The following is a 26227-nucleotide window of genomic DNA, read 5'->3' as shown; positions in this document are numbered from 1 at the left end:
AATTACAGTGTGCTTTCAAACCTACTATTGCATAGCATCACACAATAGTGAAAGAGTGCTTTTGAGGCTACATAATTAATTGTGTGGGAGAATGGGAATGATACTGATGAAATCTCATTTAGGTGATTCTAGCTTGTTATTCTTGCACCTCTCCAAAAGGTGCACTGCTATGGCTTTCACTGGAATTCTGAACAAAGGTGTAGACATTGTCTAAAATACTGGGGTTTGAATAAGATTATTTAATTGTAGTGGAAAGCTAGCATAGGTTACTCAGAGGAAACGCAGCCTGAGGTATAACAATAGTATAATAAATTACTATATGCTTAAGCGTAACCGAAAAAACCATACAAATTGTCTGGACAGCACAATACACTTCCTTAGCCAGCAGAGAGCTTTTTCTTTTTTCTATCCCTTCACTAACGACGTCTGCTGTCTGAGCAGTGGCTGTTCTGCTAAACAAGGAACAGCATTCCCCATCCTTGCTAAAGAACATGGTTCTTCTAATCCACATCATCTTACTGCTTCAGTACAAATTCATAGAGGAACTGCGCATTGTTTGCTTCCTTCGTGATTTCATATGCTGTAGTTAGAGATGCACAGAGCGTGTCATTCCACAATTTTGGCTAAATATTTAGAAAACAAGGCTCTTCAAGGGCAAGAAGGAGATATAATTTAAAATTACTCGGTATACATTGCATTTAATCTTTCACTGTATTGGCAATGTAGGACTCAAAAGATGGGATGTCACACAGAATGTGAAAGACAGTTCACATTAGCAGGATACAGTTAGCAGGAAAGTTTTGCTGTTGAAGAATTTGAGAAAAAAGCATGTTAGTAACTTAAATGTGAATTGTCCTGGTTGTGCCATTTTACTAATTTCCTTCATGTTTTTGGCTGAGTTGATTTCTAGTCAATATGTTTTTAGGCACAAATAGGAGCCTACAGGAGAGCCAGAGAGGGACACTTTGTCAGGAGATGTAGTGACAGGACAAGGGGTAATGGTTTTAAATTGAAAGACAGGAGATTTAGATTAGATACTAGAAAGAAATTCTTTGCTGTGAGGGTGGTGAGACACTGGAACAGGTTGCCCAGGGAAGTTGTGGATGCCCCATCCCTGGAAGTGTTCAAGGCCAGGCTGGATGGGGCTTTGAGCAACCTGGTCTGGTGGGAGGTGTCCCTGCCCAGGGCAGGGGGGTTGGAACTCGATCTTTAAGGTCCCTTCCAACTCTAACCATTCTATGATTCTATAAATCTAAACTGCTTGATTTGATTGCAGTTATTATTCATGCTGTTTTAAATAGTAATTATATTTGTTATGGCAGGACTTAAGAGGCAATTTGAAACCTTCCAATACAGAAATCAGAATTTTCACAAAGAGTTGAAATGTGAATATAGTTTCCTAAACCAAAATTAATGTGTAGAAGGGGAGCAGTGTCTGAAAATGTCGATTTTCTTAATCTATTACACCCCCACACCTACCCAGCATTTCAGGAAAGGGATTTTGTTTTTGTGTAAGTGGGGTTTTTGTTGGTGTTTTTTTTTCCCTTTAAGCCGTAAATATTCCTGCTCACTTTAACTGTAGCGTTTTGAGGATGTTGAAGGTGAAAGGCTGCCCACCAATACTCACAGTGAATAGTTCTGTGCTGCAAATAATCCTACTATCCATAGACTAAAGTGCCACTCAGCTTACGTGCATATTTAGACTTCTTTATCATCTATGTGAGTTTTAAAAAATACCGTATCTTTTAACTGGTATTTTTCTACAGCATTTTCAAAATCCTTGCTGTATGTTAACCCCCCCATTTCACTCTCTTCTTCCTTTCTATCCTTAGTTTCTTCACTACACTTTGTATCTTCACGCTTCTTTATTCTGTTTCATGACCAAGATGTTTACTCATCAACCTCCGAATCCTCTTTCATATCCACTTCTCACAAAAAATACCCTGATTCAATTTTGCCATTGCTCTGTGCTCAGTTATGTGTTTATCTGTCTTATTTTTTTCTTATTTTTCTAGATGTTGAACTTCATCTATAGAGGGTTTTTAACCTTTTTTTTTTTTTTTTCAAGTGGGGTTGGCAGGGAGAGAACAGCTTACAAGGTCTATGGCCATAAGCTGTGATTTACACATGCAGCAAGCATAAATTGAGCATCATCAAGCTTGTGGCAGCATGGTTCCTTAGATCAGGTCTGACTGGCATTTCTAGCTCTTGTACATGAATAAATCAAACTATTGTTACAAAACTACAGTTATCATGGATACATATTTAAATTCATGATTGAATTCAAGGGTAGTCCATGACCCTCTCACTCTTCTTTCAAATTAAAAGAATATGATGAATCTGCGTAGTAAATCACAGCTCAGAAGTCAACATAAAAATCCAATTAATTGACACAAAAGGTAATCCATTTATCACACTGAATGCAGTCATTTGCTCTGCCTTTGTGCCTCTTGGCTTAGCTGCCCCTATCACCAGTCAGCTGTTTCAAATTTTATCCACAGAAGAGAAACCCATTAAAGTTTTTGAAGCTGGCATAACAGATGTCTTGTCGCTGCAGTCCTTGCTGTGAAAGTATTTAGAAATGATATAAAAAAGCTTTCAGACCAGTCTTGCCCTTGTGTTCTACATAGTGGCATAATACAATTGTTTCTGGAATTTCATGAACTATTAAGTTGGTTCCAGCCTAAGCCATAATACAGAAATACTTCTAGAATGCTAAAGTACTTAAGCTCCTTGTCTTATAAAGTGCAGCATGGTTTAATTATCTGAATCATGTTTGGTACACAAGCCTGATTTGGGGAAAATGAGGAAACTGTAGGAAATAGTTCATGTGTTTCTGATGAGTAAATGCTTGTGAGGGGAGAAGTTCTTAAAATACTATGTGGTACTAATTTCTGTGCAAATTAATAGCAAATATCATTCTCCACTACATCAAAAGTGAAATAGGACTCAAGTCAGTAGTTATTTTTAAATGTTGTTTTAACCAGCAACAAGTTTGAACCTGGAGTCTTATACATATTTAGTCCTTTCCCTATGAGGTAATCTGGAAGTAGATTAGAAAAGGGTCCAAAGATTTAAGCTGTCTCCCTCTGTTACTGGGCTTCCACTTGGGTTTGGGGTTTATGAGGGATAATGGCTGGAAATGTACATTGTCTTAAAATCTCATATTTATTCTTTGCAGCCTTTGGAAAAGAAGTTTGTGCGTGTTTCAGGGGAGGCAACAATTGGACACGTGGAGAAATTCCTCAGAAGAAAAATGGATCTGGACCCTACCTGTCAGGTATTTCACTTGTAGCGGCACTTAAAAGTTCACTGTCATCAGTGTAATGCCTGTGCTTCAGACAGAACATTTCCATTGTTCATTAGAGTCTAGAAATAATACTAGGTTTTTTTAATGCAGTAAGGATTAAAAAATGAAACATTAGAAATAGTGTGATCTGCAAGGAACAACTCTCCCAACTAATTTGCAACATGTTTAAATTTTCACTGTAATACTTTATTATTTGTACAGAGTTTCTTAAGTTCCATGTAAGATCTCAGCAGATGGAATTCACTGCTGTTTCAGGGATAAAACTGAGTATATAGACAGGAAACTGTGTGAGTGTGGGAGGATGTGAAGGCAGAGACAGGTAGGAGTTGAGGAACAGTAAAACTGAATGTTGAAGAAGCAAACAAGGGCTAAGAAAGAATGATACTGTGGATGGATGTGTGGAAATGAAAGGTGTGAGTGCAAATGTAGGCATGTGCCTCCAAAGAAGAATTCAAAGGAGCAGAATACAGTGCAGAAGAACTTAACTTTGTATTTCTGAACCGTTTTGATAGGAATTACATGTCAAAACCAGTTCTCAGTTCTTCGATATATTTCAGCAGCCATTCAGTTGAGAAGGCGCAGGAGTTCTGTAATGTGTAAATGATTCTTAAAGCTGTCAATTATTGGTAAAACAAGCTGAAACTGATGCGAATAGGCAAATGGTGGAAGTTAAGTGCTGGCCCTGGATTTGTGTTTTCATACAGCAGTAACTGTCTGAGACAATACAGCATGACTGTGTGCCTCAGTAATGACTGCTTATTCACTCCTTACCTTTTCAGTGGTGGCAAAGCAAACCAGATATAAATTATTCATCATTCTGAGGAAGTAATGTATTTTCATTTGCTGGCTTCCTCTCGGTGAGAGTCTCTGTAGCTTTCAGGTGGTGGTGACTTGATATTCTAAACAAATACAAGTATCCTCAAAATGAGACTAGAGAAACTTCTTGCAATAATTGAGTTACTGTTTATTTGAGAGGAAGGAAATGTTTGTTTGGGTACTACATCAGAATCTCAATTTTCAGAAACACTGAGCATCTGTAATGGAAGTTGCAGCTGCTCATCTTTCAAAACCAAGCGAGGCCTGTGGCTTGGATGGCTTTCAGATTTTACAATCTTGTGATTGTCATAAGAGATAATATAATAATAGAGAGAACCTGAGAAGTTTTCCTGTGTTAGTTACTTTCCACTTGGAATTCCTAGGTGGAATATGATCCGCTGTTAATGGGTAAATGTTACTGTGTCTCAAAAGCTGATGATAATTTCATAGACTTCCTGTCTCAAGGTGTTTCTCAAGGCTGACCCGGGCACTTTTATCTACGCTAGTATCCAGTTTGCCATTCTGGAGTAAGGCACGATCATTGGCTAGTTCTGATCTCTTGGTCTCTTCTGTGCAAGCCCTGCCTGTCTGGAGGAAATGTTAAATCTGCTTTCCTCTACAGTCAGATACTTTGGCTGTTTTTTTTCCCCACTCTTAACTGATCTGCTTCCCCCTTTTTTTTCCTTCAGTGAATATTCTTTTGGTCTCTGGAAACCTGTAGTCAATTTTCATGCCACGAATCATGACTGATTTCTTGAAAATATTCAGACTTATTTTTAAAAGATTAGAGAATTGGGGAAATGAAGCAGGAATTATTTTCCCTGTCCTGGTTGATAATGTCTTTGTCATATGGGGACTTAAGATTAAAGGAATGTGTGTACTGAGCTGTCACCTTCTCATTGTAGGTGCAGAACTGAAGCTGATGGTTAGTTGGTAAACATGCAGAAAGTGAAATAGGTGTCAGATATGTCGTTGAAGAATAATAAGCCTAATGAATCATGTCTTACTCCAGCTTCCCAGGATGGCTAATAAAACAGAAATTGTAAAACAAAATTAGGGACAATCTGAATATAAATTAGCACAGGCAGAGGAATTTAGGGAAATAGACTGTAAACCATACGTGCAAATAATATAAATCTAGAGGGTGCTTGGCTGCTTTTTTAGTTTGCTGTGGAAATTTGGAAGAGAGTTGAGGACTTCAGCGGTTCATCATTTCCTGCAGGCTTCCCCAAAGTATGTTAAAGAAGAAATAGATATTAACTTAGGACAACAATCTTTTCTTTTAAATATTACTTCTTCAGTCTTCATTTCTAACTATCTCCAGTTCTTCGTTATCTAAAATAATCCATTTTTGTATAAAATGTCATGAGTTTGGTGCACTCAACTTGGGACTAGAGTCCAAGAACTAGATTTCCTTGGGAAGCTAGGAAATTTCTTTCAGAAATGAACATTTCAGGCACTATTGAGCTAAAATGCACTGCATTTGCAGTATTTTTTTCCACATTTATCTACAGAAACCTCACTGCCACACTGTTTAATTGTGCCTTACCTGGGTCTTGAAAAGATTTGCTTCTAAGGAGGGCACAGTCTCTTTAGTCTATTGATTGCATTGTTGGTTTCATTGTTGAAACTTCTAGTAAGGACAGTAGGTAATTTTGTGACTGCAGTGAGTTCCTACTGAATATCAGCTTACTTTGATGGTCTGCAAAAGTATTTGAGAATGTTTTATTTGTTCCCTGTAACAACTGATTTAGTGGCCAAGCGATAGAAAGTGTGTTACCCGTTCTCCTGAACTACTGCCTGTTCATGTACAATAGTAGCTAATGTTTGCCCTTCTTCATTAACCTGCACAAGTGGGTTGGATTGAGGTTAATGAAAATGTGAAATAAGCCATCTGACTCATGTGACAGTATATACAAAAGTCTAAAAAGCAATTTTGAAGCTGCTGCCTTTTTTCTTTTTTCCTAATCTCAGGCTTCAACTTATTTTGAGACTACTGTATTTGAGTTTGCAAATTGATTTTGAATCAAATTTCATAGTTTATCTAAAAGGTTAAAGCTTCATTTATTTTTATCTACCACTTCAGCTGACAAGCTGTAGTTTACTCTTTCTGGTGCTTTGTTTTGATCTCTATGCTTTGGACAATGATTAATTTTCTGTATGTGCTTATATATATATTTCTAATTACAAGGTCTCTTCTGACTATTCTTGCTGGAATTTGTTGGGGGGGGTGTGAAAATACATTTTGAGCAACTGGAAATGCTAATAATAGATAAGTAGTTAATGTTTAATTTGAGCTAAACACAGGCAATGGTGTTTGGAATCCATTAGGTATTTGGCTTTGATATATGATGGACATCTGTATAATTTCTGTTGTACTGAAGGGTGAGGAGAGAATGGGTTTTCTTTGAGGTGTTATTTCCTTTCAAGTCATCCTGTGGCATCGTTATCTGTTCTTGCCATTCATTCTGTAAGGACAGGAGAGAGACTGCTGAACAACTTGCGACTGGGCTGGTCTGAGTGCATTAATGTAGCTTATGGAATAGAAGTGTTCCATAATTAGATGTACATTCCTGAAAGCGTGTGTGTAAACTGCAGCCTGGGGAAAGATTGGAAGACAGTCTGCGCTCAGTGTAGTGCGTCAAGAAGAGTGTGACCAGCAGGTCGAGGGAGGTCATCCTCCCCCTCTGCTCTGCCCTGGTGAGGCCCCATCTGGAGCACTGTGTTCAGTTCTGAACCCCCCCAGTTCCAGAAGGACAGGGAACTGCTGGAGAGGGTACCGCAGAGGGCCACAAAGATGATGAGGGGCCTGGAGCATCTCTCTGATGAGGAAAGGCTGAGGGACTTGGGTCTTTTTAGTCTGGAGAAGAGAAGGCTGAGGGGGGATCTGATCAATGCCTATAAATACTGAAAGGGTGGGTGTCAGGAGGATGGGGCCAGTCTTTTTTCAGTGGTGCCCAGGGACAGGACAAGAGGGAACGGGCACAAACTTGAACATGAGAAGTTCCACCTAAACATGAGGAGGAACTTCTTTCCTTTGAAGGTGGCAGAGCCCTGGAAGAGGCTGCCCAGAGAGGTGGTGGAGTCTCCTTCTCTGGAGACATTCAAACCCCACCTGGACATGTTCCTGTGCGACCTGCTCTGGGTGGCCCTGCTTTGGCAGGGGGTTGGACTAGATGATCTCCAGAGGTCCCTTCCAACCCCATATCATTCTGTGATTCTGTTTCTTTGTGCCAGTCTTAGACCCTGGAATTAGGTGTATCTGGTACCTTTGAAAAGTAAATAGCAACTAGAGGAAATGGAAAGCTTTGCCTGCTTTTTGAATAACTACCCTGAATACTCATACCCTGAATATTCATGTCAACTTTTGTGTTTTCCTGGTCCTTCCCTGGATAATATGGGTTGGCATAGAAACTATTGTTTGAGTTCTACTGCTTTCTGGGCCAAATTCCCCCTTGGGATGAATCTTTCGTGGGATGACCCTTACATGAAAGCTTTCCATTTTTATGACTCTCTTATTTGGTGAGTATCAATTTATAATTTTCTGTTATTGTGGCTTTTAGAGAAATAGCTCTAACAGGAAACATGCCACCTAAAGAAAATAAATGTCATAATGGAAAGGCTACTTTAATAAGAATTTTAACAGAATTGACTGAGTATTCAGCAGCTGCACCTTCGAGTTTCCTTTCAAGGTCAAACTATATTTACTGCTGTCTCCCTCGCTATCAGTACTAGTTGGCTTCAATTTTACCAGTCAGTTGAAATTGTAGTAAATTCATAGGACTTGTGTGCCTCTTTTGTAATGGAATATTTAAATTCCTGTATGGCGCAAGTATTCCTCTGAGACACATTTCACAACTGATTTTTCATACTAAACTGGGATTGTTTTTCATTGTGCCCTTATTCTCTTGTCCTTATGGAATGAATCCTGGCATAGTAATTAGCAGGCAGAAATTCAGGCTTTGGTGCTGGCACGAGGAGATTAGGTATTTGGTATTCAGAGCACTCTGAAATGGTGAATGTGAAAAACTCTTCTCAGTTTATTAGAAGAGACTGCATCTTTAATGACTATATATGACTATATGATTATAATGACTTTAATGACTATTTGAAACTGGAGCAGCAAGGTCACTAGTGGGATATTTTCAAACAAGCATTCTGATTTTCTTTTGAAAGGTTGTCAGTAGTTGTCGCTGTGTCTGCATCCTGTATTGGGCAAATAGATTTTCTATTTCTGTAGAATATATAAAATGTGTGTATATATGTTTCAGTGGAAGCAGGATTGTTTTCAGTGCATTAGGGTATAAAAATTATAACAGTAAGCTTATAAAGCAAAAGTAATTAAACTCGTATATCACTGGAAAGCAAAGCAGACATCTGTCTTTCTGCAGTAATAATTGTAGAGGTTATAATGCATGGGAAACAGCAGAAATAACTGTAACCAGCTTTCAAAAAGAAAAAGAAATGTATTTCTTTCAAGTTCTGTGTTAAATACTTCAAATGTTGATGTTAAATATATATACATGTGTGTATCTATGGATCAATATCTAATCAACATTTAATGTTATGTCCAGATTAGGTTTTACTTGCTGGTTTCCTCCTAGAAGCTAAAACCAGAAGTAATACTAAGCAGTTTATATTTTCTGCACATTAAGATTCAAATTCATGTGAATGGAGTATTCTACATCGTTCTCATACTGTGCAGATGGTGAAGTAAATTAGCCCGTTTTGAGCTTCTAAGGAGTAGAAGAATTCCCATGTTCCTGATTCCTAGAACAATGTGATTTGCCAGCACAAGGCATAAATCTTCCTAAATCTTTTCATGAAGAAGGAGAGAGCTAGTGGGTCAGCACGCAGAAGAGCCTAAATCCAGGGGGATTGAACAGCAGAAGCACAGAGTGCATCCTAGTGTGGAAAGCGGCTGTGTAAGAGAATACATAATGATATTGCAGTAAGTTCCCCGACTACTGCAGTAGCAGAAATTAGACGCTTTCCTCGCAGAAAGCTGTGGGACAGCTCATTGCCAATGCTCTTAACTTTAATTTTGAGGTTTTGTCATTGTAATTCACAGACGAGAGCCTCTCATTTCCATATCTGGAATTTGCTTCTAAGGAAACTGTAACCAGGCTGCAGTTGAGAGAGACACAGGGCTGTGTCGACTGCTCTGATTGGGAATGTTAGAGACTGGATTTACGCTATGCACATTAAATTCATTGTAACTTTATAAAGAAGCTTATTTTTCATAATAGTCGGGGCAGGGAATTCAGAATACCTCATTGTGATTTCTTTTTTTCCCCAAAATTACTGTTTTCATCAGCAGTTACTTAACAAAGCCTCCCCCGGAATTGCAGACATCAGTGACATAGTTTAGCTGCAGTAGAGGACATTGCTTGTCGTTGCTGAGTACACCCTTCACTTGCCATCACAGAAATATTGATTGCATTTTGAAAGAGGACTGTGTGAAGTAATTGCTGACAGGGGCATACAGTGAGCCGTTCTTTTCTGTTAGAACGCTTCTTGCAAACAGTCGTATTAAGCAGACTCATTCATGTGTTTTCTTACTCCAGGTAAGAATGAGAGTAGCAATGGTTCATTTTCTGTCAGTGGTACAAACAACTTGCTCTCTTTTGCAGCTGATGAATGAATCATAGGATTGTCTGGGTTGGAAGGGACCTTTAAGATCATCTAGTCCAACCATCAACCTACCTCTGATAAAAACCATCACTAAACCATGTCTCTAAGCACTATGGCAACCCGTCTTTTCAATCCCTCCAGGGATGGTGCCTCAACCCCTTCCCTGGGCAGCCCATTCCAAGGCTTAAGAACCCTTTCTGTGTCAAAATTGTTCCTAATCTCCAATCTGAACCTCCCCTGGTGCAACTTGAGGCCATTTCCTCTTGTCCCATCGCCTGTGACTTGGGAGCAGAGACCGACCCCCCCCTGGCTACACCCTCCTTTCAGGGAGTTGTAGAGAGCGAGAAGGTCTCCCCTCAGCCTCCTTTTCTCCAGGCTGAACCCCCCCAGCTCCCTCAGCCTCTCCTCATCAGACTTATTCTCCAGAGCCCTCACCAGCTCCGTTGCCCTTCTCTGGACCCGCTCCAGCCCCTCAATGTCTTTTTTGTGGTGAGGGGCCCAAAACTGGACCCAGCCCTCGAGGTGGGGTCTCACCAGTGCCCAGTACAGGGGGACCATCACCTCCCGAGTCCTACTCACCACGCTGTTCCTGACACAGGCCAGGATGCTGGTGGCCTTCTTGGCCACCTGGGCACACTGCTGGCTTGTGTTCAGCCAACAGTCGACCAACACCCCCAGGTCCTTTTCTGCCAGGCAGCTCCAGCCACTCTTCCAATGACTCTAGATGTTTGTGGGATCGGTTTAATACATCATTTAAATTCCCATTAAATGCGTCACAGCTACTACTAAACAGCTTTTTTTCAGTGGACACACCAAACTGGGAGTGAAACAATAAACTGCCCTCTCTGTTCTTGAAGTGAGCCTCAGGTCAGGGGCATGGGGTGGGAGGCATTAAAGCAGTACAGTAGGGCTATACATCCTAAATACATTTGGACAACAAAGGTAGAGATGTCTTTAGTGTCCAACATACTAGAATTGAACTCTTCTAATGAAACTTAAAGAGCGTAGGTACCATTTTGCTAGTCCAAAGGTAGGTTGACCTTGACCAGGTTTGTGTTCTTTCCCAGGTGGACATAATATGTGGTGATCACCTGCTTGAACACTACCAGACACTGAGGGAAATTCGTCAAGCCATAGGAGAGAGTGCAGTACAGGTACGTGTGGCAGCTGTGGTTTTGTTCCAGGTTTTCTGTTTTAAAATAGAAGATTTCTTTCTTAAGCTATCAGGTAACACCAACTTGTCTGAAGAAGTCACTTTGAAAATCTCTCCAGCTTATGCAAAATGGTTTTTTATATTGTACTATTTACAGTTGAAAATCAGACCGTGTGCTGAGAGTGTTCTTGATGGTTTAATGATGTTCTGGATATGAAGTTTTTCTTGTTTGTGGTTTTTTTTTTTTTCCTACTCCAAAACAAGTTGCTATCTTATCAGTGATAAATTCTACTAGCCTTTCTTTCAGTTAACATTCCTTGTTTTCCTCCCTGGTGATTGCATCTCTGCAAGAAACCAAAGGACTAAAGCATCCCAAATAAGGCCAGCCTTTTGATTGGGTCAGGAGAATAAACTTGCTCATAAAAGCACAAACCAAAGAGAGAGAGTAATGAATGCTATTAATATGCTTGATGCCTGTTATACCGGTCCTGGTCACAGTATGAGTGTATACCCAACTATTTCATGTTGATAACTTACTGTATTAAGTGCTGCTGGCTCTGCAAATAAGAAAGCTTTGCTTTTTTTTTTTATTTCCCTGGGAATGTTTTCAGGCATCTTTGTAATGGGAGGGGTGATCACACCGTTTTCGAAGTGCAGCAAAACCAATGAAAAAGAGTCTGCCCAGTGCATAGTAAGATATAGATGTAAAATCGTGATGAATGGTAAACTGTATATTAATCTAAACCTGGAAGTCTGAAAAGTTAATGTTTAATCTAATACAATGGGAAAATTCAGGATTTGGATTTTATTTGGAAAGCAATCTAAGCGGATGGCAGAAGGGCTAAAATAGTAGCAAATTCAGTTCTCTTGACTTGTCTGTTGACACGCATGCACAATCTTTCACATTTAAATTTCCTCTGAGCCCTTTCATGCTACAAGAGGTTTTCTGTGTCAGGGGTGAGAAGTGGAAAGCTGATTTCGAGGTATCTTGGACATTTTGTCAGCTGTAACCGATTTGAGTAACGAGGAGGGATCCTACAGTCAGGGCAGATGTAGGTGGCTCATGCTAGTGTTGGCAGACATTAAAAAATCTTTGAGGCTTGTGGTGTGTACCTCAGTTTCTGCAATCAAAAGGAATAAATGCCATACTTGATGTCTTAGCTGTTTATATAATAATATGAAGAATAAAAGAAAATGTAACCTAGCCCGCTTTGAGAAGCAGGTGATAGAAACCGAGAGGAAGCTGGCGCTGGTAACAAACTTGAACTCATTACATTAGAAGCATTGTAAGTAAATACAGCAATCAACACATAGTGATGGAAGTGCCCTCTACTAAAAGCTTCAGGAAATAGCAGGGGGATGATTTATTTCTTAGTCCAGGGTTATAGTCAGATGTACATGCTTTTAGACTTCATCTCGGCACAAAAGCTTTTCATCTATGAAAAACGCTCTTGGAGAAGCACTTCAAGGAAAAGTGCGTTGGTTTCATTTCTTGTCAGAAATGGATCTGCCTAGTTGAAGTTTAGTGTCTTTCATTTCTTGTCAGAATTGGGTCTGCCTGATTGATGTTTAGTGGCGAAGTACCAGTCAGCAGCTCCACAAAGAGAACAATTGTCTCAGGATACGTTCTCCAGTGATGTGTCAAGTCTCATTATTACAAAATCAGTATGCTAGTGATGAATTCTAGCAAGCCTGCTCTCTTGGGCAAACAAATAGAAAAAGGTCTTTGCTTTTGTGAAGTCTTGTGCTTTCATAGTCATTTTTCCAGGAAATTTGAAAGATCATGTTCATCCTTAATTTTTCTTCATTTTGTTATGAAACCTTTTAGGATGCTAAATAGTTACAAGTAGGAACACTGCAATTCCACAGTTGCTTCTTTTTTGATTTTGAAGTAATTGTGACATATTTTCATGTTTTATAGTCTTACATTATATTATTTTGCAGAAATCAAGAGTATGCATTTCTAGGATTAAAATACCTTGGAAAATGTTTTTTAGATAATTATCCAGGAAAAAAAAATTAATAATGGATAGGTCATGTCAAAAAATAGTAAGGGTGTTTCTTTCTCACCGAAACCTGAAACTCAATGAGGGACATGATTGTCCTGACCAGTGACACTACAGCTATGCAAGAACATTTGATGGATTTTACATTAAGCTCCAAGGGCATCTTGTGCCATCAAAACCTTCCAGCCTTTCCAAACCAGTGTTGGAGCTTGGAATACCCCTTACAGCTCCCACTAGGATGCTGCAACACCTTCCACACAGCCGTTGTCATCTGCCAGTTTCTGAGGTTCATTGTAGATGCTTTGTGCTAAGAAAATAGCTTCAGTAACTACTCACGCAATACAAAGTCATTTAAAGGAATAAACATTGGGATTTTTTTATTTGGATGAGTACAGTCACTGTTAAAGGAGAAGAATAACTTTCTTCTGAATCATGTTTTTCATTTGCAAGTTCATTCATGTCAGCAGCTATTCTTTTTGCTGAGAAAGAAGAATAATCCCCTCCCCCTCTGCTCTGCCCTGGTGAGACCCCATCTGGGACCAGTTCTGGGCTCCCCAGTTCAAGAAGGAGAGGGAACTGCTGGAGAGGGTATAGCAGAGGGCTACAAAGATGATGAGGGGCCTGGAGCATCTCTCTGATGAGGAAAGGCTGAGGGACTTGGGTCTTTTTAGTCTGGAGAAGGGGGGGATCTGATCAACACCTGTAAATACTGAAAGGGTGGGTGTCAGGAGGATGGGGCCAGTCTTTTTTCAGTGGTGCCCAGGGACAGGACAAGAGGGAACGGGCACAAACTTGAACATAAGAAGTTCCATCTAAACATGAGGAGGAACTTCTTTCCTGTGAGGGTGGCAGAGCCCTGGAAGAGGCTGCCCAGAGAGGTGATGGAGTCTTCTTCTCTGGAGACTTTCAAACCCAACCTGGACATGTTCCTGTGCAACCTGCTCTGGGTAGACCTACATTGGCAGGCGGTTGGACTGGATGATCTCCAGAGGTCCCTTCCAACTCCATATCATTTGGTGATCCTGTGGTTTAAAAAATGAAGGTAAGTTTCTCCTTGTTGAAGACGTTAATTTTAACATGCATTCTTTGGCAGCACTTAACACTGGAAGAGTTTCTTCCACTGCGATGCAGCATGACATATGTTGTGTGGGATTTATTTTTCTGCGACATAATCACTGTAATTTTTTTTGGAGCTTTTACTTCTCCTTGTTGATTTTTAAATGCTCAAGGTTGTTTTGTGAAGGTTTTGGGTGTTGGAGGGTGTTTTTTTTTCCTGCCAAATAAAAATGTGTAGTGATGCCTTAGAGCCTCAGTAAGTGAAAGGCTCCTATAGGTGCAAGGTACCAGGGTTTTAGCTGTTCTGAATAACTATGGGCCTTTCCAGCCAGTGTGGGAAGATCGGTTCCTGATACTGGCCTCATAGTAGCCTGCTTGGGTTGTTTTAATTGGAGTAAACAGGCAACTTATTTTAGCACTTGAATGTAAACAATTAACATGTTGGTTTCTGAGTAGTTGATAGAAGGCTAAAAAAAATTCAGGAATAAATCTTGTAGATCTCAGGATATTTTAACATTTCTGAAATTAGGTCGTTGGTTGAATCTTTCTAATTAGCCGGAAATAGGATTTCTAGCTCTGTTTAGGGCAAACACATTAAAAATTTGCTGTACGAAATTTATATAAGAAGGAGCAACTTGGCTTAATTTTTAAAAGTGTAGAACTGGTGGAATTTACTGGAAGGAGAGATCGAAGATGCTGATCGAAATTTTAAAAGACTCAGTTTTGTTACCAAGCATTGAGATTGCCTGTAATTAAGAGTTTGATCAAGTAGATGAGGAAGGAAAGCTGTTGTTAACTATATGGAAATATAATTTCTTTGCTGTATTGCCTTCCTCCCCTCCGCTGCGCAAATGCAACGTGATCCAAGCTGTGAGTTATTTTCGCTTGAAACTGGCCTTCTCCGAGCTCTGCATCGCTGATGGTTATAATAAGCTCACACATGGGAAAAGCTAAAAAGAGTAGCTTCCTTTATGTCCCTGGCACAGAGGTCTTGCAGATTATAACGCTCTCTTTGTAACCCTCACCTTGTAACCCAATGCCGTTGTACTTTTTTAGTCTTTCTTTTTCCTTTGAAAATCCCTTGAAAATAACATACTGCACTTCCCCCCCCGAACAGTAGCTTTGTTTCCAGTAGCACCATTTAGATGCCAGAGAGAGAAAGAAATTAATGGTAGAAGAGAGAGTAAAATAATTATGCACAGGAGCAATTAGGGTGGTTTTCTGCTGAAAGAGCTTTGTGGCACAAGAGGCAAAACAAGGCTATTTTTCTAGTAAGAGGTCATCTTCCAGACAGAACGTAGAGGTGTTGATAGGCACTGTCTGAAAAGAATTAAGGGAAGGAAAAGCATGTCATGGAGCTGCACGTGGAAAAATGCATTCTGTCCTCTTGAGTCTTTTTGAGATCAATTTTTTAATCTTAAATTTCTCCCAATGCAAAATGGCTCAGAGATATGAGCAGTTGAGGCTACACCAATGAGTCAAAAGCGTTTTTACATAGATAACAAGTTATTATTTAAAAAAATATTCTTCCAAAACACTGTGTTTAGACTAACATAGTGCTTTCAACTGTTACTGTATTATAGTACAGAACCTGTAAAGTGATGACAATCTTAATACTATATATTTTTTTATTTTTAATTAACATTTTAATTAAAGCTGTGTTTTTTCTTTTTTTTGATGTGCTACTATACCCCCTCACACAGAACGGTGTAACTTCTCTGGAACATCTGTTGTCTTAGGGTCCTGTATGTTACTAGACAAAAACATCAGAAGTGAAATATGGTTGAAGTCACCGTACCACCGTCACACGTCAGTTGTGATGAATGCACTTCTCTCTTCAAAAGAAAACTTTGATTAAGGCCTGTCTATATAAATACCTCTAGATTCCCAGTGGATCAATGGGAATAGAGTTAAGTGCTAGACCTTTCAGCAGCTGTGTGTCAAGTGACATACATAAGACTAATGAGTCAGGAAGTGTCCTGTTTCACAGGTGAAAGGTTTTTTTATTGTGTGGAGCAGTCTTGGAAGAGAAGAAACATGACTTAATAAACTAATAGATTTTGATTTTTTTTCTTTATCCCTTGTATTCATTACTTAATAAATGTGTAGTAGTAGTCTGGTCTCTTCCAGTACAGCTTTTTGCAGCCCCTTCTAGAACTACTTACAGAATCGTAGAATTGTCTAGGTTGGAAGAGACCTTTAAGATCATCTAGTCCAACCATCAACCTAACTGATTAAAAAAAAAAAAAATAATCACTGAACCATGTCTCTAAGCACTATGGCAACCCGTCTTTTAAATCCATCCAGGGATGGTGCCTCAACCACTTCCCTGGGCAGCCCATTCCAAGGCTTAAGAACCCTTTCCATGGAAAAATTGTTCCTAATCTCCAATCTGAACCTCCCCTGGGGCAACTGGAGGCCATTTCCTCTTGTCCCATCGCCTGTGAGTTGGGAGCAGAGACCGACCCCCCCTGGCTACAGCCTCCTTTCAGGGAGTTGTAGAGAGCGAGAAGGTCTCCCCTCAGCCTCCTTTTCTCCAGGCTGAACCCCCCCAGCTCCCTCAGCCTCTCCTCATCAGACTTATTCTCCAGACCCCTCACCAGCTCCGTTGCCCTTCTCTGGACCTGCTCCAGCCCCTCAATGTCTTTTTTTTTCCTGCCCCACAGTATCATGTGGAAAGCAGCATGAGTTGTAAATGAGAGCCAATGGTATGAAGATAATTCCATTATAATTTTAAAATAAAAGCAAAGTACCAGACCGGATTTTACTTACTGTTTTTTCCCTCCACACCCTTCTCCATCTCGACGAGGGGAGGGGAATATAGTTATTTGCTTTGATACTTCAAAACTTGCATTCGCCATATGGAAGGGACATGGTTTAAAATGGGGAATGAGATTGAAGCTGAGGTTCTGCCATGCTGTGACGGTCATACCAGGAGATGCCTCATGTAGAAGGTGAAGTGGTGTGATGATCCGGTTTCTTTCTCTTCTCTCTAGGATGGTTTACTTGTACTGCACTACGGCCTGGTAGTGTCTCCACTGACTGTAACTTAAAGATTGCTAGAATATCAGAAGGCAAAAGAATCCCAAATCATCAAGCTTCTTCACTGCTGTGTTTCACCAAAGAAGGCCCATCGTATTTCCTGTGACAGGAAGGAAGTAAAAGGAACCACCACCAACTGCTGTATGCTTGTGATTTAATTTAATGTCTGACTTTACCACTGCAAAAAATTACAGCATCTGTAAGTTCAGCTGTAGATGTTGCTATGCGTTTTGTTACAAATTACTGTCTTCAAATTTCACTCAGCTCAGGGAATTTAAATGCTCAGAGTAGCTGCATTTTTTTACTTTCTAAAACCACAAGTTCTCACGGGGTGAGCAGCCTTTTTTTCCTCTAAGATATGAGATATTGCTTACTTTCTAAGTGTCTAGCTAGAACAGTGCTCTCAGGGATGATCTTCAGTGGGCGGTATAATTTACTCTGGGGAGGAGACCGTCATTTGCCTAAAAAAAATAAAGTGTACTGTGATCATCTGTCTTCGGATGCGATTTGGGGAGAGGAGGGGAACTTTAGAAATTCAGACCAAAATAGGTAGAAAATGACGCATCGTAAGCATTGTTGTTTGAGAAGTAGCATTAAATGTAGTTGTTTTTCTTGAAGAAAAACAATTTTGTTTGCACTGGAAATATTTTTGCTGGTAGTTTGGCTTAAACCAAATGGTGGATCATGCATCTCTAATCTTAACGGAGATGAGCTGGCTGTAAGCTGGTTAAACTATGCATGAAAAGAAAATAAGTAGCACCTCTTTCTACCTGCTTGCTGTATGTAAAATAATCACTGTCAGCCTGATTCTGCTGTCGTGTAAAATCTGCCAAGTGACTTGACTGGCAGGAGCGTAAGTCCTTTCACTTTAGCACATACCTTTCTAGCAGCAGTGAAAATGGTAGCTTTTTCCACTCTCCTAATGTGTATTAGTGTGTTGTAGTGGAGAGCAGGGTTGAGTAATGTAATACTTGCCTCTTACTGCCAGATTCACAGAGGACATTAGGTAACTTTAATTTTAACATATTAAAATACTAGGGCTTGTGACAACTCTAATACTTCAAATTTATTCTTTTTTAAGACTTCCGTGGTCTCTTGCACAGCGTTAAGGACCAGAGCTCTGTATGTTATGTTATACTACGTACTGGGTCATCGGCGTGGGGATTCATGAAAGCTACTGTTTGCTCCCTCCCTTCCCTATAGTCAGCGTAAGGAAAGGGAGGAGATTCCTTTGTGAGGCGTTTCAGAGCACCTCAGTCAGCTCAAATGCACTTGCTCACTGGCATCCTTTGTCTAAAGAAAGCTTTCATGAATCCTTCCTCGGGTCTTTACAGTAAACATTCAGTTTTGTCTGTGAAGATCACACCACAAGAAAACAAAAGTTTTGTTTGAAGTAATTCTTGTGATGCTTCTAAAAAATGTAACAAAAACATTTCTAGCTACAAATTCCTATTTTACCTTTAAAGTTTGTATAAAAGTAGTGTTTAAAATGCAGCAGAAAATGATATTATTTTGTAAACACTTTGTGAGTTGTGTTGATAAGAGATTATATATTGTAACAGTAAAATAAATTTTATTTTAGCCAATTTAAAATTGAGCTCTCATATTTCCATGCCGCGCTCCCTACGTCGGCCTCAATTATAGCGGTTGATATTGAAACTGCTGGATGTGCTGAGGGGTAATTAGAATGACAAATTTCAATTAGGATGTTGAATGGTGAAGGGTAATTTAATACCAGAATCTCCACTGGAGCCAACTGCGGTATCGTGAGCTGGAGTAAGATGGAAATTCTGGGACTCTCATTTTAATGAGGATTTCAGTGAGCAGTAGCTCAGTAAAGATGTCAAGATGATTTTTCAACATAGACACGGGAGAAATAACCCAATGTAGATACAGGATCCCTTTTTGACTCAATATGTACATCTTTGCCAAAGCCACCTCTGGATTGTTTTCATTCATTGTTTATGGCCGTTGTTACCAAGTCCCCTGTGAACCAGACCTTTCTCTGCTGCTCTGATCGTCCTGGCTTTACATGAGGCATCTGGCTCGTTTACTTCCTACTGACGCTTCCTGTTTCATTATCACTCATGGGTTTGTTTCATATGTATAGCTCTATGCTTAAAAAAAAAAAAAAAAAAGCAGTATAGACACGTTGCAAATTCCCCCCTAATCCAGGCTTGAATTTCATGTCTACAGAGGGGTTATTTGCAGAGTTTAACAGCCGTAGAGAAGCTGATGGTCAATTCAAATTAATGTCATTATAGGATAGCGCTGACTCGCGTTAGCCTCAAGATGACTGTGCTGCCACTGGCTCTGATGTTGGTGTCGGTGTCAGTCTGGGTGGGTTTGCTTTGTTTTGTGTTTTTGTTTGTGTGTGGTTTGTGGGTTTTTGTTTTGGTTTTTTTTTAAAAAGGGCTTCTGGATATCATTAAAGAGAGATTTTCTGTAGGGTAGATCACATGCCAGCTAAAATGCAGAAGGCTAAGACTTCCTAATTCATTCTTTCAGTGGTTTAATGAGGAGTATTGAAGAGCTGTTTCCTGTGATGTTTTGGTATGAATGCTTAGTGACCTCTTATTTCCCATTTGTCCTTTTCTCTCTTTATTTCTTCCTCACCTGCCTTCAGAAAGCATATTCTTAGCTTCATTTTCCTAGCTGAACATCCTGCTTTCTTTCACCTTAAAGCGTACCCTGCAGGCACTGACGTTTTACCTGCTCTCCAGCGCCTGCGGTCCACCCCCCCGGGGCTCTGCCTTGCACGTCACCGTGCAGCGGGGGGGGGTGACCTTTGGCTACTGCCAAGGCTCATCTGTGGGCTCTGCAGTTCCCTGCACAAAGATAATCAGTCTGCTGCCTTTAAAATGTGCCAATCTGCTTTCGGCTCTTCTGCTGCTGTTTTATTTCTTTTGGTCTCCTTTTAACCTTGGCTTTTCTCCAGTCGCTTTTGGTGCTGATGATGGAAGAGCTTTAACAACAGGCGGTCTACGGGCTGGCATCTCTGCCCTCGTGGGAGACGAGCCAGCTCCGTGCTCTGGAAGTGAGGGAAGGTGCGCTTGGACCCGTTTGTTATTTTGCAAACGCTATTGTTTCTTCACTTGATGAAATAATTCTGGTTTTATTTTCTGCTTACCTGCTTAGCAATGCCATGGACAACACAGATCCCGATTAAATGCTGTTTGTACTGCAGCATGATTCTGAGTTGCTTTACAGATCTGCTAATTCCCAGCAGGAAGAGACGGTGAGCCCTAGCATCAGGAGATCTTATAAACGCAGAATCAAGCTACAATCGAGTCATGGTCATTGGTTGATCGTGTTGGTTACGTTCTGTCTGTTTTCTTTGTGTTTAATGCAGATTTGGTGTAATAAGCAGATACGGTTCAAGAGAATGGCAAAATGAGCAGCTGAGCCCTGTAAATGGAGGGGCACTGCGGTGGCAGTGTATAACTATCACTTCTGTTCTGAACGCTGGTATCGCACCAGACTGTGGCACACACGACTCAGGAGAGCCCTTGACACTTATTTCCATAGATGAGAAACAACCAATGAGTTTTACTGAAAAAAAATCTTTCAAGGTTGTTCTAATACTAGTCTGTGTTGAATTTCTTTTCAGGGAATCATCAGGGATTTACGTGCAATGATTTATGTTAATTCATCTTAACAGTCACTAACAAAATTACACCCCTGGCATTTCTGTTTTCACTTTTCTTCAGGGTTGAGTATCGTCATTATGAAATTTGCGCTCCGTACGTGGGGCGGGGTGGGGGGGGGAGCTCACTCTGGCAGTTGAGGTCGAGCCTATTAACAGAGACATAGGAATTTTTATGTATTACATCCCTTTCTTTTAAAGGGAGATGGTCAGGTTGCCCACGTGAATCTTCTAATGTGCTGCATGCTCAATAGAGTGCACCAGCCTGAATGTTTAGGTACTTCAAAATATACTTGTTCTGCTCTGATGGATACTTGCTGATAGATGGAGTGTTGAAAATGGCACATTCTCATCACTTTTGCTTTTTATTTGTTTCTTCTACCTCTTTTTTTTTTCTGTAACCCTAACTAGTTCAGCACAAAGAGAAGCAGCAAGGTTGACCATAAGTTGAACTTTCAGCCATGTCATCTCTAAGACAGCCTTCCTGAATGAGCCAAGGGATATTTACATTTGCTGAGATTTCAGAAACTTGCCATAGATACAGGTTTTATCACTGAACAGTTCAAATTTTATTGGTTTTGAGAGATAAATGGTAATCCCATCTGAGGTGAAATGCAATATTGATTGGCTGCCCTGCAGCTGCAAAACTCTTGCTGGAGCTGTATCACCATCTTTTGTGTGGTTTGATTTAGTATAAAAATATATTTGTGTCAAAGCAGCAGTCTGCGAAGACTTGCATGAATGAGTTTGCGTTGCTCGTGCTGTTTTGATATAAGCTTTGCTTTAAAGTGTCAGACCCCACCGATGTTTGATCATTCAGATGCATCTGTTCAGCTGCTGGCGTTAGGGCTCTGCGTGCGTCATTCCCTGGGGAAGAAGCTCTTCTCCTCCAGGAGGTCTCTGTGCTAAGAGCTGGCAAGGAGAGAGCTGGATGGATCCAGCCAAAGGTACTGGGAGAGACTTTGTTCTGAATTGCCTGCTGATTCCTTCTTGCTGAATGACAGGGCTCTTCCCCAGCCTGGAAAAGGAGATGTTTGTGTTCCTGCCAAAGGAAGATGTTGGGGTTGGTTTTTTTTTTCCTTTGGCTGCTTTTTCTTTGGCTTACTCTTTAATGAATTCCAGCATCTGGACGAGCATCATCAGCAAAACTTCTCTGCGTGCAGCGTCTCTCTCTGTTTAAGGAGCTGTGCATCTCAACATAGGCAGTTGTTGCGGGACCCTTGGTTCCAAGATCGTGACAGGAACAAGGTTTTTCCTACGTGGCAACAGAACGAGCAGAGCCGGGTAGCCCCAAAGCCCAGGTACATGGGCCAGCATCTCCATCCAGGGAAAAAAAAACCCAACCATCCAGCCCTGTGATGGGAGTTTGCACCCTTCCGTGGAGGCTGGAGTTCTCCCCAGCGTAAAGATGAAGGCAACAGAGCATCATGGAGAAATGGCCACGCTCTGCTTCTTCCCGAGCTGATGGCTCAGTCTCTGTCCGCGGCTGCCTTTTATCGGAGAGGCCGAGGCTCTGCAGAGGTATAAATCTTTAAGCATCTGCAGCGTGACACTCCTTTCTCCCGGCAGCCTCGGTGTTTAACCCAGTAAGAAAGATGGGACCGCAAAGGAGGATTTATTGCCCTGTTCCAGCTTATTGCTCCACTGTAGAAGCCTTTTGGTGTGTGTAAGCAGGTGGGTGAAAGGAGTCACCCTGAAGAAGACAGAGATAGAAAAGGATGCCTGCATGGAGATACAGCCGGAGGTCAGTGTTGGTAACATGCTGAGCCGGGCCTGTCCCTCTCTGCTGTCATTGTTCTTACTGTGTCCATTTCTGGGCTCCCCAATTCAAGAAGGACAGGGAACTGCTGGAGAGGGTACAGCAGAGGGCTACAGAGATGATGAGGGGCCTTGGAGCATCTCTCTTATGAGGAAAGGCTGAGGGACTTGGGGCTTTTTAGTCTGGAGAAGAGAAGGCTGAGGGGGGATCTGATCAACGCCTATAAATACTTCAAGGGTGGGTGTCAGGAGGATGGGGCCAGTCTTTTTTCAGTGGTGCCCAGGGACAGGACAAGAGGGAACGGGCACAAACTTGAACATGAGAAGTTCCATCTAAACCTGAGGAGGAACTTCTTTCCTGTGAGGGTGGCCCTGGAAGAGGCTGCCCAGAGAGGTGGTGGAGTCTCCTTCTCTGGAGACCCCACCTGGACATGTTCCTGTGCAACCTGCTCTGGGTGGCCCTGCCTTGGCAGGGGGTTGGACTAGATGATCTCTTCCAACCCCGTATCATTCTGTGATTCTTGTCCTAAAGAGGAGGAGAGTGTGGGTATGGGCCTCCCTAGGGTAAGAAGGGGCCACATGTCACCAGGTGTTCAATGTGGAGCTCAGGCTTTGCACCCAGTAGTGGCAGCCGCCTGGGGCCTGCAGGAGTTGGGCAGATGGGGCTCAGCGTGCCTCAGTTAGTCCTTAAGCAGTCCCTTCTCCAATCCTGCAGCCAAAATGAGCTAAGCCCCAGGAAGTACCTGGAGCAAGCTGTCCCCAGGGGCTGCATCTGCACTGGGGTCCCATGGCTGGACACAGGCAGATGGGAGGCTGTGCAGAGTTGGGGACAGCCCTGGCCCCGCCTTGGGAGCTCTTCCCTTGCTGCACAGCAGCTGTGGTTGGGCTCTGTCCTTCAGGAGAGCCGTGTGTCCCCCTCCTGAAAGGGCTCTTGCTCACCCTCAGTCCTGGGTTGGTTCATTTTTGGGGTCGGTCAATCGCTTGCTGCTGTCAGGGTAATTAAAGCTTGACACCTCAGACCCTGCAAGGTCACAGGGACAGAGCCCAGCAGAGGGGCTGTCAAAACCGTAAGGTAATCTAAAATCCAGCCTGGTCCTTTCTGATGCATCCTAAACACCCAGGTCCTTTCCCTTCCTGCCACCCCTCTGGAGCTTAACACCATGAGACACCACCAAAAATGCTGCAGAGCTCCAGAAACACAGCAAATATCTGGAGCTGGCCTTTGGAAAGCAGCAAAATTTCCCAAAACAGCACCTCGTCCTCCCCCCAGCCCCTGTACCCTCCGCCTCCACTGCAGCCCCTCCGCACGGGAATCGCCAGAGTAAAATTCCCAGCTTTGTTGCGGGCATCCAGCCGGCTGAGCACGCAGGGATCCCCAGAGAGGCTTGTGCTGGGAAATAAAGGACAGGTCAGGCTGCTTGTACTCAAGGGGACAGAAACAAAGCGGCGCTGGAGGGTGTTTGAGGTTCAGAAGATACTACATCTGCTGCGCGGTCACGTCTGCCTCCTATTCCCCCTGTGGTTTGGGAGAAATGCTGTGTGTCTGCGTTTCCTGACTGACAGCTGAGCCGGAGGATATTTGGAGGTTGGATGGTCCTTGCTCTATGTGCCAGAGCCCTGCACTTGAAGCTGGAGGTGCTCCCCCCCTCCCCTACCTCCCCAAACTCTGCCTGGGCTCCCCGAGTCGCTCTGTGCTGTTTCGCTGGGGGCTGCTGGTGGGATGCGCTTCCCCAGGCCGTGCCCTGAGCCCCCTCCCCTGCCTCCGAAAGGTGCCCCTTGCTTCGCCCGCCCCGGCCCTGTGTCACCCCAGGGTGAGCAGCCTCGCCAGGGCATCGTCCCCGAGGCTGTTGGTGCGGCAGGGTCGAGGGAGGTGGCCACCCTGCTCCTGGCCTGCAGCACGAGCAGAGAAGCCTGTGACTGTCACACACCGTGTCCCTGGGGCAGCCGGGAGGAGGCAGGCACAGGAAGGCAATAGGACAAGGTGGAAGCCTGCCCGTGCTCATTCTGTGTCCTCCTGGGGTCCCGTGTGCCCCTCTACAGGCACGTCTCGGGCAGAGCGTGGGCATCTTCTGACTAGAAGCCAGTGCTGGTCACGCCAGCTCCACGGGCACCTTTGCTGGCTTTACTTGGGAGGTGAGCACACCCTCGCTTCTTCATCTGTGACGGTCTAAATGGCTTCATCTTCACCTGCGGAGGGAAACCAAGAGGCTGGCTTTGCCCCCTGAGCACGCAGGCAGGGCTGAGGAGAAATGGCAGGTATCTCGGGACCAATATCAAAGCCTCGGAGTCCATTTTCTGGGCAAATGAGGGTGCTCTCTGCCACGGGAGACATTCCCTCGGCCGGCCAGCCGTGAGCTCTTCTACAAAACCGGGCCACACCGCGACAGGCAGCTGGGGACGAGACCCCGAACGTGCCCCAGTGCCATCAGTGGGACCAGCAGCCCCAGTGGCAGAGCCCAACGCCAAGCTCTTTGCAGGCGACCGGAGGGGGCTGCCGGGAACCGAACCGACCGTGGGGCAGGCACCGAGGCGCGTTCCCAGGGCGAAGCAGCAGCAAAGACGACAGAACAGCCTGGTTTGATCCACATAACTATTTCTTTCTTTTTTTTTTTTTTTTTTTTTTTTTTTTTTAATTATTAACTTGTGCCTTACAATAAGAAGAGGAAAGGGTGCGAGCGAAGGGTTTGCTGGTTCCGGGAACTACTCTGGCACCACCGCGAGGGCAGTAAGGTCCCGAGATGACAACCTTGCCAGGGCACTGATACACAACACACACACACACACACACGCGGTCTCCAGCTCTTGCGGAAGCGATCGCTGGCAATTTTAAGGCATTGAAGGAAACCTATGGTTGTAAATCCTACACCAAGTTTGGCACGTGTTGGAACAGTTAAGAGCGGAGACGAGGGTGCTTTGGGGGCTGGTGTTTGGGAGTCCTGCAGCCTCCCAGCGCTGGCTGGGGCAGGATGCTGACGGGAGCACGGGGCTTTCGTGTGAGGACTCTGCAGCCGAACGAGGGGCCCTGCAGACCTCGACGTTTGGGAGCTGGTGACACCAGATGAGGTCCTGCGCCCCACAACGTGGTGGTGGTGCCTTCGGCTCCCAAGCCCCCGTTCCCTGCCCTACGCCTTCTGCCAGCAAACCCCGCGTGCCTGGACTAACGCTGCTGAAAACCAGAGTTGAAAGGACAAAACCAACCAAAAAAAAAAAAAAAAAAAAAGAAGAACATTCCTTGTAATTTAAAACATACGTGGCTCATAGGCGAGATGTCAGGTGCGGTTCCAGTCCAGCATGGCTATTTTTCTGTGCTTCTGGATTAAAAGTGGACAGCTACGGCTTGAGAAGTGGGCGAGAGTTTAGCTATTTGTGGATGAAAGTCTGTATCTTTGAAACTAGTTATAGTTGAATTGTTTCCCTCCTCTCCCCCCCCGCCCCCCCCCCAACCCCGTCCCCCTCCCCGGTGAGCAGCAGTCCCAGCCAGCTCCCTCTCGCCCGTCGAGGGAGGGATGGTGGGTGCTAGGAGTCCACCGTGCCACCACCACAACCACCAACATGCACCTATCTACTGCCCGTGTGTCCCCCCTCCCCCCCCCCCAGCATTTAAAAGGGAGCAATGTGCCAAGCTCGGCCTCTGCGTGGCCGGACCCACGAGGAAGCCATCCCTGGGTCAGGGTCCCCAGGGGGGCTTACATTTTCCTAAGGGGGGCTTCCTGCGAGCCCAGCACAGCTTCATGCCCAGAGGGGCAATTTAAAGGCCGAGTGGAGACTGTTCCCCCCCAAATGCAAAACGGACAGGGTCCTCACCG

General features: G+C 43.1%; 1 protein-coding gene across 3 annotated transcripts in view; it reads left to right on the top strand.

Annotated features, from left to right (window-relative positions):
- PCGF6 (polycomb group ring finger 6) overlaps positions 1–18606 on the top strand; it is a 28679-nt gene extending 10073 nt beyond the window's left edge. For 2 of the 3 annotated variants that reach the window (XR_012463531.1, XM_074158950.1), the window contains 3 exons: positions 3182–3280; positions 10828–10914; positions 16972–18606. Coding sequence is in view for 2 of the 3 variants with exons in the window: in XM_074158950.1 (XP_074015051.1) it covers positions 3182–3280; positions 10828–10914; positions 16972–17028 (243 nt within the window). In the remaining variant the exon portion in view is untranslated. The remainder of the gene's footprint in view (positions 1–3181; positions 3281–10827; positions 10915–16971) is intronic. The other variant, XM_074158951.1, reaches the window with a different exon arrangement.
- Positions 18607–26227: the final 7621 nt, after the last annotated feature.

The sequence above is a fragment of the Numenius arquata genome, chromosome 15 (assembly GCF_964106895.1).
Source record: "Numenius arquata chromosome 15, bNumArq3.hap1.1, whole genome shotgun sequence".
Classification (NCBI taxonomy): Eukaryota; Metazoa; Chordata; class Aves; order Charadriiformes; family Scolopacidae; genus Numenius; species Numenius arquata.
Note: the sequence above shows the minus strand (reverse complement) of the source record. Positions and strands in the feature narration are given on the sequence as shown.